Source organism: Gopherus flavomarginatus, chromosome 1 (assembly GCF_025201925.1).
Source record: "Gopherus flavomarginatus isolate rGopFla2 chromosome 1, rGopFla2.mat.asm, whole genome shotgun sequence".
NCBI lineage: Eukaryota > Metazoa > Chordata > Testudines > Testudinidae > Gopherus > Gopherus flavomarginatus.
Genome location: NC_066617.1, coordinates 66,676,274 through 66,694,458, shown reverse-complemented (window position 1 = coordinate 66,694,458; position 18,185 = coordinate 66,676,274). Strand labels below are relative to the sequence as shown.

Below are 18,185 nucleotides of genomic sequence, written 5' to 3'. Positions count from 1 at the left end.
TATCCAGCCTAGTACATCTCTGCTACCTCATTCCTGGGCCTCTTCACACGATGGCGCTACTGTTAAGATATGAACAAACATGGCCAAAACTCAGCGGTGACTTTCATTGTAGTGAAAATTACACATGTGTAAGCCAGCAGATGATAGATGCAATTTACATTCACTTTTGAACACTCAAACGCGAAATGAATAATATATAATGTACACAACCATTACCTCCTTAGCTGGCTCACTGAGGGACTATAGGAGTGGCCAGCAAATTCATTTCCATTTGTGGCTTGGTGAAGTGGGAATAAAGATTTGGACCTTGGTTTCCTTAGAGGAAAGATTGGTGCATTAACTTATTTTTTAATCTGTCTGGATGCAACAAGTAACTTACTCCATTTAATATTTTTTGATATAATGACCTTAGTGTATCAATAAAAAACAGTAAAGGAAGTATGACATTCACTGTCCCAGAAGTGCTGGATATTTAAAAAATACAAAGTTTCCTACTGAAATATATCAGAATAGTCCATCACACAGAAGGTGTAAGAACACAAAACTATACAAAACATTCAATTAGTAAATTCAATAGGTCTTCAGCGAACTTTATAACAAAGTCATGTTTTAATGGAAGTATTTTAAACCCACATTCTGCAGATAGATATGCAATTATAGTCCCTTGTGCTTACAGAATCCGTTTGGCTTAGTATGTATTTAGTCTTCAGTAAAGGAGTTTGGCCCAGATCCCCAAAGGCTCTTAGACATCCTAGATTTAGGTACCACTGTGATCCATAAACTGCTGCTCAACTGCCTCCTAGCCCTGTAGACACCCAGACTCACCAGACATCTAAACATTTGCTGTAATAGTTCCCTAGGTGTCTAGGTTTCTGCAACTGAGTGCACACACTGCTGCCTTGGGCAGGCATCCAAATGCCTCTCTCATGCCAACCACTACCTAAGCATTCCCCACCTATCTCACCTGCAGGGCCCTGTCAGGCAGGCATGATCTGAGCACACCTACCTCTGCACAAAACACAGATGACCTCAGTTCTAATCCTTAGCCTAGTGTTTAGGATACTCACTTGGGATGTGAGACATTGGTTCATTTCCCCCTCTGCCTGATGAGAAGGGATTTGAACGGGGGTCTCCAATCTCTGAGGTGAGTGCCAAAGTGGTTAGAGTAGAAATAATTTTACATTAGACATATAATTTAATCTTTTGTTTTATGTCCTTCAGCTAACTGCACAACAACCTGTTTCAATGGAGGAACCTGCTTCTATCTAGGAAAATGCATTTGTCCTTCAGGACTCGAGGGAAACCACTGTGAAATTAGTGAGTCTCAGCTTTACATTGTTTCACTTAAACCAAGGTTATTCCAGTTACAGTAACTGGAAGATCAAGCGACACATTTCTGAGCTGTCTGACAGCTGGGTTCTCAAACAGCAGGTTGGGACCCTCTGAGAGTGAGCCAGGCCTGTGTTGGCGATCTTCACAGCCGATGAGTATCAATTCATTTTCTATTTATTTTTTTAAACAAACCCATGGGTTTAGTAGCAACCCTAACTACATGAGCGCTCAGTCAACACCATATGCTTGTGCCAGGTGTGAAGCAATTTACACTCCTGCCTGTGAGATTAGAACTGAGCCTCTAGATTCTAAAAGTAGAGTATGGAGCTTGAAATATTAATTGGTATTGAGGGAAAGGGACCTAGGACCGTAAGGGTTGACAGCTTCAGTTGGAAGTATTAAGTTACATTCACATGGCAGCTTGAAAACTTCTTGTCACAAACATCAATGACTTGCTATTTCAGATGTTTCGCATCAAAGCCATTCAAAATATTTCAGTCTATAGTCAATCTAACTGTTCTGCGTAAAGGTGCAGGTGGAAAGCAGATAGCCTGCCCTGGGACAAAACTGGGATGCCAGCGGTCAAACATAGCTTAGCCTAAAATAAGAGTTTTCTCACAGCTCTGTTAAATTAGATTAATTTAGTAGCTGGGATGGAGTGCCAGTGTTTTGGTTTTGAAAACATACACATGGCTTATACCTTTTGCATTGTATCCCTCTAACAACATTCAGTGCTGCATCTTTCTTGCCTTACTCATGCAGGTAATTTCAGTGACTTCATTGGAACTATGAACATGAGTTAGGCAAACAGAGTTTGGCCTTATATTTGTAATATTTTTTTCTTTGAATGCTTAACATCAGTATAGACAGACAAGCAGATTAGTACATCTCCCACAGACATGAAACTTAACTCACCATCTCAATATACAGATGGAAGTAAGGGCCAGCAAACAGTGCAGTAACAGAAGATGGTAATAAGTCAATTACTATACAATAAAAAAGAATCAGAATGTGTGAAGACTTAAATTTGGCACAGTATTCGCATGTAGATAGAAGAATGTTTTGTAGATTACCCCTGCCTATCTTTATATGCTGCAGTTTGTTTTCTAGCAGTTTTTTATCTTATCAAAGTCAGTGGGAAGCATCAAGGTTTTATTATAGTTACGCAAATGAACAAGTGATGTTTCAACATTGTTATGGTATAAGTGTCTTTCCTCTCATTCTAGTTCTGTGGGCCAAACTCAGAGCTGTGTAAGCAGGTACAACTCCATTGATTTCCACTGCATTTGCATCTGCTTTCATCAAGTCTGAATGTGAAAGCTTGGCACTCTCTCCTTCCTTCCCTCATTTGAGAAAAGATTGACATTGATGGAATTTATCACATGAATTTGATCAGGGTTTGACCCAAAGTGTGAGCAGTTCGTACTTTGTGTCAGTGGCTTCTGTATTTTTTTTAATTCATATACTGACCCATATTATAGAACATTTAAATAAGGCTCTTCCATTTAAACGGACACTAACATGGGTATAAAAACTAAACTCTGTATTCTAAAACCTCCTGCTTGTAGGCTGGAAATCAAATCTCATGTAATCTGCCATTGCTGTGGCAACATCTTAAAAAATACGTCTTTTTAAAAGCACAGTATTCGGTTATATAGCCAGCCAAATCTGGATCTACCTGAAACACGAATCACAAGTAGGACACTCCTCAGTCTTCATTCCTTTTTTTGTTTTAAAAGTGTATCTTGCTTGCTCCTTTAAGGTTGTGACAAAACTAGCACTGCTCTTAATCTCCTTCTGGTGCACTGTCGCTAGTCCATCTGGACCACTGGTAGCAGCAGCAGCCACTCTAGTGTAGCTCTGGAATTTTTAACCATAGTGTCATTTAACCTTACCCAGGGCAGATGTGGGTGAGATGGGCCCTACTCCTGCAGAGACTTAGGTACACATGCAGGTTTACTCACATGAGTAGTCCCGTTGATTTAGATGGAAATCCAGGTAGTAAATCAATTCCTATATGAGGAAAAAAGGATCAAAACATGTTAAGAACTAACTTGAAAATTAATTGACTTCTGTAGGAGTAAGAAGAGTTATGCACATGCCTAGGTTTTTCTGGGATCAGGGCCATGGTCATTGAAATGCTGATGGCTGCTGGCAGCACTGCACCGGTACTAGTGCAACAGTGGGAGACTAAAAACAAAATGCTAGACCAGGCTTATAACATCAGAGGAGAAACAAATCTCATTCCATTTCCTTAGATCCAGAGCCAGCTACATTCAGTCATGGAGGTTTCAGAATAAACAGTGGAAGAAAACCTTTGCATTAGGCAGAAAGCCATCTTCAGAGGATTGCAAAGAGGATTCCCCTTTATATGGTTTAAACATTTTGCGAGATCCTTTAATAGCTGAGTCCCTCTCTAAAACTCCTGGGAAATGTACTAACCGTAATTTGCAATACTAACAAGCATTCTCCAACTCCTTCAGGTTTCTTCTTACTGTAGTTATACATTGTCTCTAATTACTGTTTCAGTCTGAGACTGGCGAGTTGTAATTTTCTTTTTTATTTCTTCTCCTCCTTTCACCAACTGAGTTGTTCCTTTTTCCATTTCCCAGTCTTAGTTTCTTTTCCACTAACAGATATGTACATAGCACAGCACATAGCATTTAGCTTTTGTTCCATTCCAAGAAGACATTTTAGCTCACAGTTAATGTGCGGGTATGTCTACACTGCAAAAAAGGGTGTGTTCTTAACTTGGGTTAGCTAACCCGTGCTGGCTAACTTGGGTTAAGATAGCAATGAAAACATGGCAGCTCAGCTTTTAACTTAGATTAATAACTCAAGTGCAACCCAGGCTACCCAATGGGTTAGCAGCTTGAGTTAAAGCCTAAGTTAAAAGTCAGGGTGCCATGTCTTCATGGCTATTTTAACTCAAGTTTCAGGCTGTCTGCAGACTCAGGTAGACATCACTGCCTTGGTGTCATTTTCAAGCCTTTCTTCACAACCACTGAAGCTAGAAACCTGTTTTAAAATGAAAGCTTGATTTCTGGAGCAGTAAATTGCAGCATGGAATGGATCCTGCAGCAAATTCTACAGCATCTACAGAGTACACACAGTTCTGACTGTAAGGTGACAGGACAAGCCAACCAGTTTATTTCGTGCAAATACTTGCAACATTTGTTCAGTTCTTGAGTATCCTGTTAAGGAAAGCCCTAATATCCCTCCCCTGTTTCTTCCATTTGTGCCCAGCTGCCTGGACCCTGAGCTCATATTCCTTGCGGCTAGCTGCAAAATGTTGACACAGTGACACTATGCTGCAGCTGCCCTGGGAGGGTATGGAGAAGTGGGCAGTACTCATAGAGGGCACACTGAATTCCCTCTTCAAAATCCCAGTGCTATGAGTGTAGCCAAAGTCTGTGTGGACACTCAGAGGCCATGCCCAGTTCTAGCCCAATTTTCAAGCTGCTTAAGCATGCATATAAATCTTTGGAAAACTAGACTTCCCGTGCCTATAGGAGAGTGCCCCCCTACAGAATCTACTGCATAGCACAAGACTTTTTAACAATATGATCCAATGAATATTTCAAACACGAAGTGTGTTTTTAAAACAGTTATCTTCCTCCCTCTCCCTGTAATTATTTTTGTATAAGTGAAGTACTAAGACCATTGTTTTCATGTTTCCTATTTCTAGGCAAATGCCAACAGCCATGTAGAAATGGAGGTAAATGTACTGCTAAAAATAAATGTAAGTGCTCCAAAGGTTACCAAGGAGATCTTTGTTCAAAGCGTAAGTACTAACTCTACTCAATCAATCCTTGTTATAAGATCATTGTGATAGCAATACAGTATCTTATTACGCAACATCAGCACTAACTGTGTGTTGCCAGGGTAGCTCAGGTTAATTTACTTCATGGACATGCTTAATTTATTGAAGTTAAGGGGGTAGTTGTAAAACTAAGAACTTGTAAAAAAACAACCAAACCTTTCAATAGTCTGAGTTTCTTTAAAGCAGTAACACATCAGTATAATAAGCAAGTGTTTCTGGATAATAACATTTCAATTCTCTGATATTTCAAAATACCACTGGAATCTACCTTTTTATGAATGTAAATATTATGGGCCTGATTCTCCTCTCCCTTACTGACTTCATTGACTTCAGTAGAGTTAGTCCTAATTTGCACCAACGTAAGAGAGTTAAATAAGGCCTTGCAAGTTATTTTCAGAATTGTGCACACAGTCAATTTAAAATTATAGATTTACTGCTAGCACCCTTGGCCATGCCAAAACTAACATTCTAAAGAATAGCAGGAAAAGCAACTATGTAACTTTATCTCTGAGTGAAATGTAAGGAAGTTGAATTCATGTTCTCACTTGATTACAGCTGTCTGTGAACCTGGTTGTGGATCATATGGAACCTGTGTGGAACCTAACAAATGTCAATGCAAAGAAGGCTGGCATGGAAGACATTGCAACAAAAGTAAGTGAGAACAAAGCTCCGAGAATCCATACTGGAGCTTTTCAGAGATCATCTTCCATCTATAAATGGCATGCTCAAAGCTACTACATAATCGCTAGAAATAAAATACTCTCCTTAGTTAATAATCCTTTCATTTTTTAAAAATGTATGCATACAAATAATTATCCCAAACATTTTCAATACTTACTTTTTGTCAACTGTATATTAATTACAAAAAAGGAATAAAAAAATTCAAAACTACTCTACAGTGATTAACCTCACTTTTTTGCCTATTGGGAATTCTAAAATTTGGTTCACTGAAAATTTCTACATGACCTAATTTATGTTCTGCCCATGCGGTGACACTGATCCAAACCCCACTGAGGTCAATGAGAATCTTGGAAAGTGCGCCCTACTGTATCTGCTGCGCACACACTATTCTAACAGCATGATTCCCATTGACTTCAGTGGGGCTTTCAGAACACTGGATAGACATTTCTGTAAATACAAATATATTACATAGGGGTTTAGAACTGATTGGATTTTTTCAAAATTTCAGAGAAATAGATAAAGTTGTTGCAAAATCTTCCCTCCAATTTTCAACCAACTTTAAAGCAGGTTAAAATTTAGGTGTGTGTAGGGGTGTTAATTGACTTTTATTTAAAACAGACTTAAAGATTCCAAAATTTGTTGATCTCAGTGTTACCTTTGTTGATCTATTTGACACTTATTGCAATGTGTAGTCAACTGACGACTTCAGTGGAGTTAAACCAGGAATGAATTTATCCTTAAGTTCTCCATATTTAATATAATCTCTGTTCCCAATAACAAGAAGTTATAAAATGACTTGAAATAGACCCAAGTGACAAATTCCAATTCAGCCTTACTTGTCATAAAATACAGTACTATAGTAACAACAAATTGAAGTATTGAGACCTTTTTGATAAAACCATTCATAAGATATATATTTGCTGTAAACATTATTAGTCTGCTATCAGTAGTTAATTTGAAAAGTGGCAGTGAAAAAATTAGAATATTTGTTACCGGTATAAGCTTTTCCAGTTTGTTAGATAGTAAAAATGAAAATTTCAGAACAATTTATTTTTAATGCCATATGCTTAATAAATCCACCAGACATGAACCTACATGATAGTATAAACTGAACTAAAATAATTTTAAATGATGTTGATGTCATTGATCCATTGGGTAGAGAAAGGTGTGCATGTAAAAATGTATCAGAGAATAATGACGAGTGTTTTTATAAAGCCAAAACATACTCTGACAGGAATGAGTTATGGTTTAAAATTAAGACTTTGGGAATCAGTTTAGAAGATGTTGGATTGTATATTTGTTTGCCTAACTATGCCATTCACTGACAAAAGAATAAATTCTTTAACACGTACAACAGACACAGTATAGCTAAAAATCAAGTATGTGGAAATTAATATCAATTTTAATACCATCTTTTTGTAATACATCTGTAAAGTTAACCTACCAGCTAGCAAGTGAGCATTTTTTCATTGTGAATACATGTACATTTTACTGCCCCCAGAGAAGCACAAAATGTGTAGCATGCATACCATTGTACAAGGATTCTGTCTTCGCACATTAGTGTCTGCCCCAAGGGCTTTGAAGCCCTCGTTAATAAATATGTTGGTTTAAAGACTGGCTATAGTCCTGCAGTTCTTAGGCAAAATACCTTTTGCAGTCATCAGGTTGGGGCCACCCTGAGTAGAATTCACCTCTGTGTTAAGAGCCTAAGTAGAATTTACTGAAGCTATGCACAGGGCCGTTTGTGCTTGAGTTCATTTTACTCTGCAAATGAAACCAAGTATCTCTCAGTCAGACTCATGATTAATTTCAAAGAAGGAAAAACTGTAGCTACTTTAGGGGTGACTTCATTGGCTATGAAAGTCAATGGCTATAAAACAAAGATTAAAATAATCCCCACAATTTAAAACAGTTGTCCCCAAACTGTGGGGCAAACCCACAGGGGGTGCTGAGGCAGGGCCTAGGCCAGTCCCTGCAGAGGGCAGGGAGGGAGCACCACCCGGCCCTGCTCTGCCCCCAGCCACCTCCCCCAACTCAGCTCAGTCCTCATTCCCTCTCTGCCCCCAGGCCAGCTCCACCTCCTCCCCAGTTCAGCCCCAAGCTATGGCTTCAGCCCAAGCTCCTCTGCTGAGCCAACTGTGCTGTAACAGAGGAGGAGGCATGAATAGATTCCATTACTGGGGGGTGGGTCACACCAGGAAAAGTTTTGGCACCACTGATTTAAAAGTTCCATGCGCCGTCGGACTGAATGGCTTCTCAGTACAACAGTATTCTTAAAGAGAAGTGGTAAAAAAATGAAGCAAACCTGAAATTCAGTTTTTAAGTCATGTCCTCTTGAGGTTTTATAATTAGATTTGTAAATGAAATGGTAAACGAACAGGTACAACACTGATACTTGTTATCTCATTTTCAGTTTCAGTAACAAAATATCTCAGATCCTTAATTTATTTTTCTGGGTGTTTGTTGCTGCCATTCTCATTTTCTTTGTATTTGGCTTTAAAACGAAGTAAAATGCATATAATTAACACACATTCTCCACTGGGATTTTTATGCCCAGCAAACCAATAATACCATTTTAAAGCTCATCTCTAAGGGCTACCTTTGACTCTCTGTCCATCAAACATTGTTGTGAATCCAGTTGAGTATTATAGCCCTAAGTATACTTGTAGTGCAGTGATTCTGTGATAAGGCAGCCTTACGGTAAAAGCCAGAAAGACGGCCTCCTGTCATGATTAACTTTTTGTTGTATGGCACCCATTTTTTCCTGTGGGCACCTGTGTGATGTGTATTAAAATTCCCTACATTCCCATGGGAAAAACTGTTTCAATTTGAAATGTTAACAATGAACCAGGAGTCTGCTTTTGTAGTTTCTTTCTCAATTTTTCAGGGTATGGAGCCAGCATTATGAGTGCCCTGAGGCCAACAGACCCCAAGCACAGACAGCACACGCCTTCACCTAAAAAGGCTGAAGAGAGGCATGTTCCACCCGAATCCAATTATATCTGGTGAACTCAAACATCTGAAACGTTTTATGTTACACAAAGTTCATAGCCTTCATTAACCTTTCATGTGTTGAATGTTAAAATGCTGTTCATTACAGTTAAGATTACTGGCCTGAATTTTATTAGCTTCATTATAAACCACTGAGCTGATATTTACTATTCCTTTTAAGTTTTATAAATCCTTCTTTAGCACGATTATATAGGCTTCTTGTTTCAGTGCTTTGGACAGTGTTTTGTACTATATTTCAGTAATGTTTAAACTTCCTTTTTGATTATGTAGCTGCAAATGTTTTCAAAAAATGAAACAATATCCAAGTGAAGCATTTTGTAGAAGCTGCCCTGGGTTGATCTGATGACTAGAGAGTTTGCCTAAACAACAGTCAGGGTTGTTTTTGCATTGCTACTATCATGTACTTAGAACAATTACAAAAAAAGTTTCCTAATTTTAAAAAAAAACTCAATACAACAATATTGTTGGTCATAACAAATTTGCAAAGTGCTCTGTATTAAATATACACTATGGCATTTGAACAATATAATATATTGTAAACAAAGTAGAACTATAATGTATGAACTTTTTGCATTGGCTTGAAGCAATATAATATATTGTAAACAAAACAGCTCTTCTGTAATAAACTTTTTATACTGATTGTTATATATAAAATAAAGATGCTGCTTTAGTTTTTTGAGGGCTGAAGTGTGTGGCCTGTTATAATTTCACTAGTGACATGTTGAAAGGATGTGAGCTCTAGGGCAGTTAGATCCCACTTCTAACAAATAGGGAAATCACCCCAACTCTCCTATTTTCTCTGATTTTCCCCTCCCCAGATATTGGTACATCCTCCCTGACAGATAGTATTTAACTCTGGAGCTTATAATGATATTTCAAAAGAGCACATTTTTGCCTTTGGAAAGGAGGAAATGGCAACAAATGGCAGATTCCACAATAAATTTCACAGGATCTCTCAAGAGAATGTTCATGTTATCCCGCTGCACTGCAAACTATGCATGCTGAACCCTGGTCCGTGCTATTACTACACTCCGTGGATTTTCAGGAACTAAGTATAAACACTGCTCACTGAAGTGGGTTTAAGATCACTATGTTTGACATGTGTTTCTCTCCTTGTTTATGGTTACAGGATAGTGGTTTTGTTTTAAATTGGAAACAAATGAACAGATACCTATTCTCTCCCTTCCTCTCTCCATCACATGCATGCGTGGTACACAGAGCTTAACCGCATAGGCCGAGATCATGCCCCAAAGATCTATGCATTAATAAAAACAGTCGGGCCTGAATCTCATTAACATTAAGGCCCCTTTTACATCACTCTGGCAGTGTAAATGGGAATCTGGCCCAGTTGAATAGAAATACAAATACAAATTTAGCTTGTTGGTATCATAATTAGTGCTCTACTCTGCAAGCACAGGGTCTGGATATAAACACTTTCATTTGTGCTTCAGTTTCCTTTCGGAAGGGCGACTATGAGTAAATGGTTCATCCCTGAGGACACCTCATTGTTGAGAGACTATGCCTACATAGTCTGTTATGCTCAAAAAGTGAGCAAGATGTGGGTGCCTCGTTATGTGCCTCTTGCTCTTCAGAGAGTTTTGCAATGTGAGATTGTCATAAACAGATAGCTAAGGATTAATGTTCTTTTACCTGTAAAAGGGTTAACACAGGGAACCTGAAACACCTGACCAGAGGACCAATCAGGAAACAAGACTTTTTCAAATCTGGGTGGAGGGAAGTTTTGGGTGTGAGTTCTTTGGTTTTTGTCTTGGGTCTGACCCTTTCGGCTCTGAGAGTGATTTTTCTATCTCCTGGCTTTCTAATCTTCTGTTTCCAAGTTGTAAGTACAAGGATAGTAAGACAATAGGTTTATATTGTTTTCTTTTGTATTTACATGTGTGTAGTTGCTGGAGTGTTTTGAATTGTATTCTTTTTGGATAAGGCTGTTTATTCATTTTTTCCCTTTAAGCAATTGACCCTGTATATTGCCACCTTGATACAGAGACTATATATTATGTCCTTTTTCACTCTTTTTATATAAAGCTTTCTTTTTAAGACCTGTTGGAGTTTTTCTTTAGTGGGGACTCCAGGGAAGTGAGTCTGCAGCTCACCAGGGAATTGGTGGGAGGAAGAAGTCAAGGGGAAAATCTCTTTGTGTTAGATTTACTAAGCCTGACTTTGCATACCCTCTGGGTGAGGGGGAGAGATTAGATCTCTCGGTACTTGTGTTTCCAGGAACTGGAAGCAGGGAATCTCCTAGGGTCGTCCAGGGAGGGGAGCCTGGGAAGAAGTAGCAAGGAAACAAGGGGAGGGGAGTTATTCCCCTTTGTTGTAAGACTCAAGGCATCTGAGTCTGGGGGTCCCCCAGGGAAGGTTTTGGGGAGACCACAGTGAGCTAGGCACAGTATAATTCTTACCTGGTGGCAGCGATACCAGGTCCAAGCTGGTAACTAAGCTTGGAGGTTTTCATGCTAACACCCATATTTTGGACGCTAAGTTCCAGATCTGGGAAGAAATGTTATGACATGGTGTGCAGTGGTGTGGAAAGATAGAAACCAGAAGCCAGTAGGAATATTATATTTTCCTTTTCTTTGCTAGGGGCTTTTAAGCAGAGAGGGTTTGGTTTTAAAAGGAACCAGAGAGAATTTTTTTTTCTGTTCTCTCCTGGCAGTAGCTTGCATATTAAGCAAGGAACCATTAAGGAACTATTAAGGGTCTTTTGTGAGACAATAGCACTCCGATTGAGAGTCAAGTACCCAGCACAATACACATGCAAATAAAGTGGTTTTTCTGGTTTACTTTACGTTTAAAAGATTAGCTAGAGAAAGAAAGGGAAAAAGGCACTGTTGCTAGGCAGACCCCAGGAGGCAACAGAGAACCTGCAGTTCAGACAATAAACACCAGAGGGCACCCCAACACAAGAAAACAGGAACCAGAATGTCACGAAAACCAGAAGCAGTACAGCTGGAAGCAATGGAAAAACAGATAGAACTACTAAGAACACAAATGACCAGAGATGAGGCAACTCACAAACAAGAGATGGAAAGGCTACAAAAACAAGAAGACGCCAAAAATGCAGCCCACCACAGAAAACTACAAGAAGAAGAGGTGGCCCACAAAATGAAACAAGCAGAAGAAGAGGCAGCCTACCGCCGAGAAATGGAAAAACAACAACAAGAAAGGGAAGAGAGGGAAAAACAGAGAAAACATGAACTGGAGTTAGCGCAGGCTGGGCAGCATGCTCCAGCCAATCCTAACAACCCTTCGCCAATTATGGTTCCACATCCCAAGAAATTTCCCACCTACAAGGCAGGTGATGACACTGAGGCCTTGTTAGAAAATTTTGAAAGAGCCTGTCTTGGGTACAGCATCCCTGAATACCAGTACATGGTAGAATTGAGGCCACAGCTCAGTGGACCTTTAGCAGAGGTGGCAGCTGAAATGCCTAAGGAGAAAATGAACAACTATAAACTTTTTCAAACCAAGGCCAGATACAGAATGGGGATAACCCCAGATCATGCCCCTCGGCGTTTCAGAATCCAAAAGTGGAAATCAGATGTGTCATTTCCCAAACACGCCTACTACGTTGGAAAGAATTATGAGGCCTGGATATCAGGAACCAATGTTAAATCCATAGACGAACTGCACCTCCTCATACAAATGGAACAGTTCTTGGATGGTGTTCCTGAGGACATAACACGGTACATACAAGATGGATAACCCAAAAATCTCACCGAGGCGGGGGAGATTGGAGCCAGATGGATGGAAGTGGCAGAAAGCAAGAAAGCTACTGTCAAGGGGAACGAATACCCCAGAGGGCACACCGACCATAAACCCTACAACCGAGGACAGCCAAAGACCCCACCTACAACCCAAGGAAAGCCACAGGAAAACAACACCCTATTCTTCCACCTCACCAGTCTCCAGTAACCCACCTCGACCCAGTGACCAGTCAGCTGGAAGATGCTTTAAGTGTAATGAACTGGGACATATAAAGGCCAACTGCCCAAAGAACTCAAACCGAGTGCAAGTCGTTACACCACCATCACACCAAAGATCCCCAGGCCCAGATGCCTCTCAAATACCCTTAGAGCGAAGGGAAATTTTGAGAGTGGGCGGAAAGAAGGTTACTGCGTGGAGAGACACGGGGGCACAAGTGTCAGCTATCCACCAATCCTTCGTCAACCCCAAATTCATCAACCCAAAGGCTCAAGTGACAATTTACCCCTTCATGTCACAAGCTGTAGACTTGCCTACAGCTGAACTGCCTGTCCAGTACAAAGGCTGGTCAGGAATGTGGATTTTTGCAGTCTATGACAATTATTCCATCCTCATGCTACTGGGGGAAGACTTGGCCAACCAGGTGAAGCGGGCCAAGAGAGTGGGAATGGTGACACATAGCCAAACCAGGCAAGCTTCCAGACCCATTCCTGTTCCTGAGCCGTCCACAGGGGCCCCGTCTGCGTTACCAGAGACCCAGACAGAGGTAGTGGACCAGGATCCCATGCCAACAACGGACACAGCCACAGTGCTTCCAGTCCCAGACCAGGAACTGGAAAAGCAGCCAGCACAAGAACCGTTGCCAGCACTGACGACAGTGCTTGCAAATCCATCTTCAACCCCAATGCCAGAGGGCGCCAGCGAGCCTGAACTGGCAGAAGCAGCAGACAGCCATACCCAAAAGGCTCAGCCAGAGCCTGAAATAACCCCTGGTGCACCAGTGGAGAGCGGTTCACCAGCAACGGAAACAACCCCATCACCTACATCACTTCCAGAGGGACCAAGCCCAAGTCCACAATCTGAGGAAGAACTGGTGACCCCAGCCTCAAGGGAACAGTTCCAGACAGAGCAGGAAGCAGATGACAGCCTTCAGAAAGCTTGGGCAGCAGCACGGAGCACCCCACCGCCTCTCAGCTCTTCTCACCGATCCCGATTTGTTATAGACCAAGGACTTTTATACAAGGAGATTCTTTCTGGTGGACACCGGGAAGAATGGCAGCCGCAAAAAACAGTTGGTGGTTCCAACTAAGTACCGGGGGAAGCTCTTAAGCTTAGCCCATGATCATCCCAGTGGCCATGCTGGGGTGAACAGAACCAAAGACAGATTGGGGAAGTCCTTCCACTGGGAGGGGATGGGCAAGGACGTTGCCAAGTATGTCCGGTCTTGTGAGGTATGCCAAAGAGTGGGAAAGCCCCAAGACCGGGTCAAGGCCCCTCTCCAGCCACTCCTCATAATTGAGGTCCCATTTCAGCGAGTAGCTGTGGATATTCTGGGTCCTTTCCCAAAAAAGACGCCCAGAGGAAAGCAGTACGTATTGACTTTCGTGGACTTTGCTACCCGATAGCCGGAAGCAGTAGCTCTAGGCAACACCAGGGCTAACGCTGTGTGTCAGGCCCTAACAGACATTTTTGCCAGGGTAGGTTGGCCCTCCGACATCCTTACAGATTCAGGATCTAATTTCCTGGCAGGGACCATGCAAAAACTGTGGGAAACTCATGGGGTGAACCACTTGGTTGCCACCCCGTACCACCATCAAACCAATGGCCTGGAGGAAAGGTTTAATGGAACTTTGGGGGCCATGATACGTAAATTTGTCAACAAACACTCCAATAATTGGGACCTAGTGTTGCAGCAGTTGCTTTTTGCCTACGGGGCTGTACCACATCCCAGTTTAGGGTTTTCACCGTTTGAACTTGTGTATGGTCACGAGGTTAAGGGCCCATTACAGTTGGTGAAGCAGCAATGGGAGGAATTTACGCCTTCTCCAGGGACTAATATTCTGGACTTTGTAAGCAACCTACAAAACACCCTCCGACACTCTTTAGCCCTTGCTAAAGAAAACCTAAAGGATGCTCAGGAAGAGCAAAAGGCCTGGTATGACAAACATACCAGAGAGCGTTCCTTCAAGGTAGGAGACCAGGTTATGGTCTTGAAGGCGCAACAGGCCCATAACATGGAAGCATCATGGGAAGGGCCGTTCACAGTCCAAGAGCGCCTGGGAACTGTGAACTACCTCATAGCATTTCCCAATTCCTCACTAAAGCCCAGAGTGTACCATGTTAATTCTCTCAAGCCTTTCTATTCCAGAGACTTACAGGTTTGTCCATTTACACTCCAGGGAGATGATGCTGAGTGGCCTGAAGGTGTCTACAACGACGGGAAAAAAGACGGTGGCGTGGAAGAGGTGAACCTCTCCACAACCCTGGAACGTCTGCAGCGGCAACAAATCAAGGAGCTGTGCACTAGCTTCGCCCCATTGTTCTCAGCCACCCCAGGACGGACTGAACGGGCATACCACTCCATTGACACAGGTAATGCTCACCCAATTAGAACCCCACCCTACCGGGTGTCTCCTCATGCCCAAGCTGCTATAGAACGGGAGATCCAGAACATGCTACAGATGGGTATAATCCGCTCATCTACCAGTGCATGGGCATCTCCAGTGGTTCTGGTACCCAAACCAGATGGGGAAATACGCTTTTGTGTGGACTACCGTAAGCTAAATGCTGTAACTCGTCCGGACAACTATCCAATGCCACGCACCGATGAGCTATTGGAGAAGTTGGGACGTGCCCAGTTCATCTCTACAATAGACTTAACCAAGGGGTACTGGAAAGTACCGCTAGACGAACCTGCCAAGGAAAGGTCAGCATTCGTCACCCATGCAGGGGTGTATGAATTTAATATCCTTCCTTTCGGGCTTCGAAATGCACCCGCCACCTTCCAGAGGCTGGTAGATGGTCTACTAGCAGGACTGGGCGAATATGCAGTTGCCTACCTCGATGATGTGGCCATTTTTTCTGACTCCTGGCCCGAACACCACCTGGAAAAGGTCTTTGAGCGCATCAGGCAGGCCGGACTAACTGTTAAGGCCAAAAAGTGTCAAATAGGCCAAAACAGAGTCACTTACCTGGGACACCAGGTGGGTCAAGGAACCATAAACCCTCTACAGGCGAAGGTGGATGCTATCCAAAAGTGGCCTGTCCCAAAGTCAAAGAAACAGGTCCAATCCTTCTTAGGCTTGGCTGGGTATTACAGGCGATTTGTACCACACTACAGCCAAATCGCTGCCCCACTGACCGACCTGACCAAAAAGACCCAGCCAAATGCAGTTAAGTGGACTGATGAGTGTCAAAAGGCCTTTACCCAACTTAAGGCAACGCTCATGTCTGACCCTGTGCTAATGGCCCCGGACTTTGACAAGCCATTCCTAGTAACCACAGATGCATCTGAGCGTGGTATAGGAGCAGTTCTCATGCAGGAAGCAACAGAACACAACTTCCATCCTGTCGTGTTTCTCAGCAAGAAACTGTCTGAGAGGGAAAGTCACTGGTCAGTCAGTGAAAAGGAATGCTACGCCATTGTGTATGCCCTGGAAAAACTATGCCCATATGTTTGGGGACGGCGGTTCCAGCTACAAACTGACCATGCTGCGCTAAAGTGGCTTCATACTGCCAAGGGGAACAACAAGAAACTTCTTCATTGGAGTTTAGCTCTCCAAGATTTTGATTTTGAAATTCAGCACATTTCAGGAGCTTCTAACAAAGTAGCTGATGCTCTCTCCTGTGAGAGTTTCCCAGAATCCAGTAGTTAAAAAGTGTTCTTAAAATGTAAAAGTCTGTTAGTTATATTCTTAGTGGTATATGTAAAGGTGCATGTTGTATTAATCTGTTTATTTTAAAGTTCTAGGAAGAAATCGCCGCTAGTGAGGTTCCCCACTGTCTGCAATTTGGGGGGGCGTGTCATAAACAGATAGCTAAGGGTTAATGTTCTTTTATCTGTAAAAGGGTTAACACAGGGAACCTGAAACACCCGACCAGAGGACCAATCAGGAAACAAGACTTTTTCAGATCTGGGTGGAGGGAAGTTTTGGGTGTGAGTTCTTTGTTCTTTGTCTTGGGTCTGACCCTCTCGGCTCTGAGAGTGATTTTTCTATCTCCTGGCTTTCTAATCTTCTGTTTTCAAGTTGTAAGTACAAGGATAGTAAGACAATAGGTTTATATTGTTTTCTTTTGTATTTACATGTGTGTAGTTGCTGGAGTGTTTTGAATTGTATTCTTTTTGGATAAGGCTGTTTATTCATTTTTTCCCTTTAAGCAATTGACCCTGTATATTGCCACCTTGATACAGAGACTATATATTATGTCCTTTTTCACTCTTTTTATATAAAGCTTTCTTTTTAAGACCTGTTGGAGTTTTTCTTTAGTGGGGACTCCAGGGAATTGAGTCTGCAGCTCACCAGGGAATTGGTGGGAGGAAGAAGTCAAGGGGAAAATCTCTTTGTGTTAGATTTACTAAGCCTGACTTTGCATACCCTTTGTGTGAGGGGGAGAGATTAGATCTCTCAGTACTTGTGTTTCCAGGACTGGAAGCAGGGAATCTCCTAGGCTCGTCCAGGGAGGGGAACCTGGGAGGAAGTACCAAGGAAACAAGGGGAGGGGGTTATTTCCCTTTGTTGTAAGACTCAAGGCATCTGAGTCTGGGGGTCCCCCAGGGAAGGTTTTGGGGAAACCACAGTGAGCTAGGCACTGTATAATTCTTACCTGGTGGCAGCGATACCAGGTCCAAGCTGGTAACTAAGCTTGGAGGTTTTCATGCTAACACCCATATTTTGGACGCTAAGGTCCAGATCTGGGAAGAAATGTTATGACAGAGATAGTTACAAAATGATGCCATTTGGGGCTGTTTATGTACAGAATCATATGAAACATAGGCACAATCCCTCTCTGTACTGCCTTTGTTCTGCACACCTGACCATCTGAAAAAGATGCCGGTACATTAAAGGCTAAAATTAATGGACAGGAGGGATTGATTCATGATGGAAGAACTATAGCAAAGGGCCCTGATTCTGCAGCTCTTACTTAGGCAACTCTCCTGTAGACTGATGAGTACGGACTGTAGGATCAGGCCCATTTATTGTCTCTCTTCATGAGTTAACTCCTCCTGCCCAGTAATATATCGGGCGCCAAAAATCAGTTTCACGCTTCTTGACACAAAGTGTAGCCATCTGGGGAACAGAGCAAACATGTACAGCAGTACCAATGCAGAAAGGGCAACAAAAATAATTAGGGGTATAGAACAGCTTTGGGGTCACCCAAAGAAATAACCAGGCAGCAGGTTTAACACAACATAAGGAAGTACAGGTCTGTCACATCTTACACGCATTTAACATGCGCGATTTCAGCTTTACGCGGTTGGCAAAAACAAAAAAGAGAAAAATAACAATTTAAATACTGTTTCTGTAGTGCGGGCGATTCTGCCCACCATTCAACTCAATGTAATTTTGACTATACATGGTTTTCGCTTTACGTGCTAACCGCGGAACGGAACTCCCGC

At 42.1% G+C, this 18,185-nt stretch overlaps 1 protein-coding gene across 1 annotated transcript in view; it reads left to right on the top strand.

The window, feature by feature from the left end:
• Positions 1-10,905, top strand: part of WIF1 (WNT inhibitory factor 1) — a 73,282-nt gene extending 62,377 nt beyond the window's left edge. Inside the window, exons 7-10 of the mRNA XM_050923942.1 lie at positions 1,222-1,317; positions 5,021-5,116; positions 5,711-5,806; positions 8,724-10,905. Of these exons, the coding sequence (XP_050779899.1) occupies positions 1,222-1,317; positions 5,021-5,116; positions 5,711-5,806; positions 8,724-8,845 (410 nt within the window). The 3' untranslated portion in view covers positions 8,846-10,905. The remainder of the gene's footprint in view (positions 1-1,221; positions 1,318-5,020; positions 5,117-5,710; positions 5,807-8,723) is intronic.
• Positions 10,906-18,185: the final 7,280 nt, after the last annotated feature.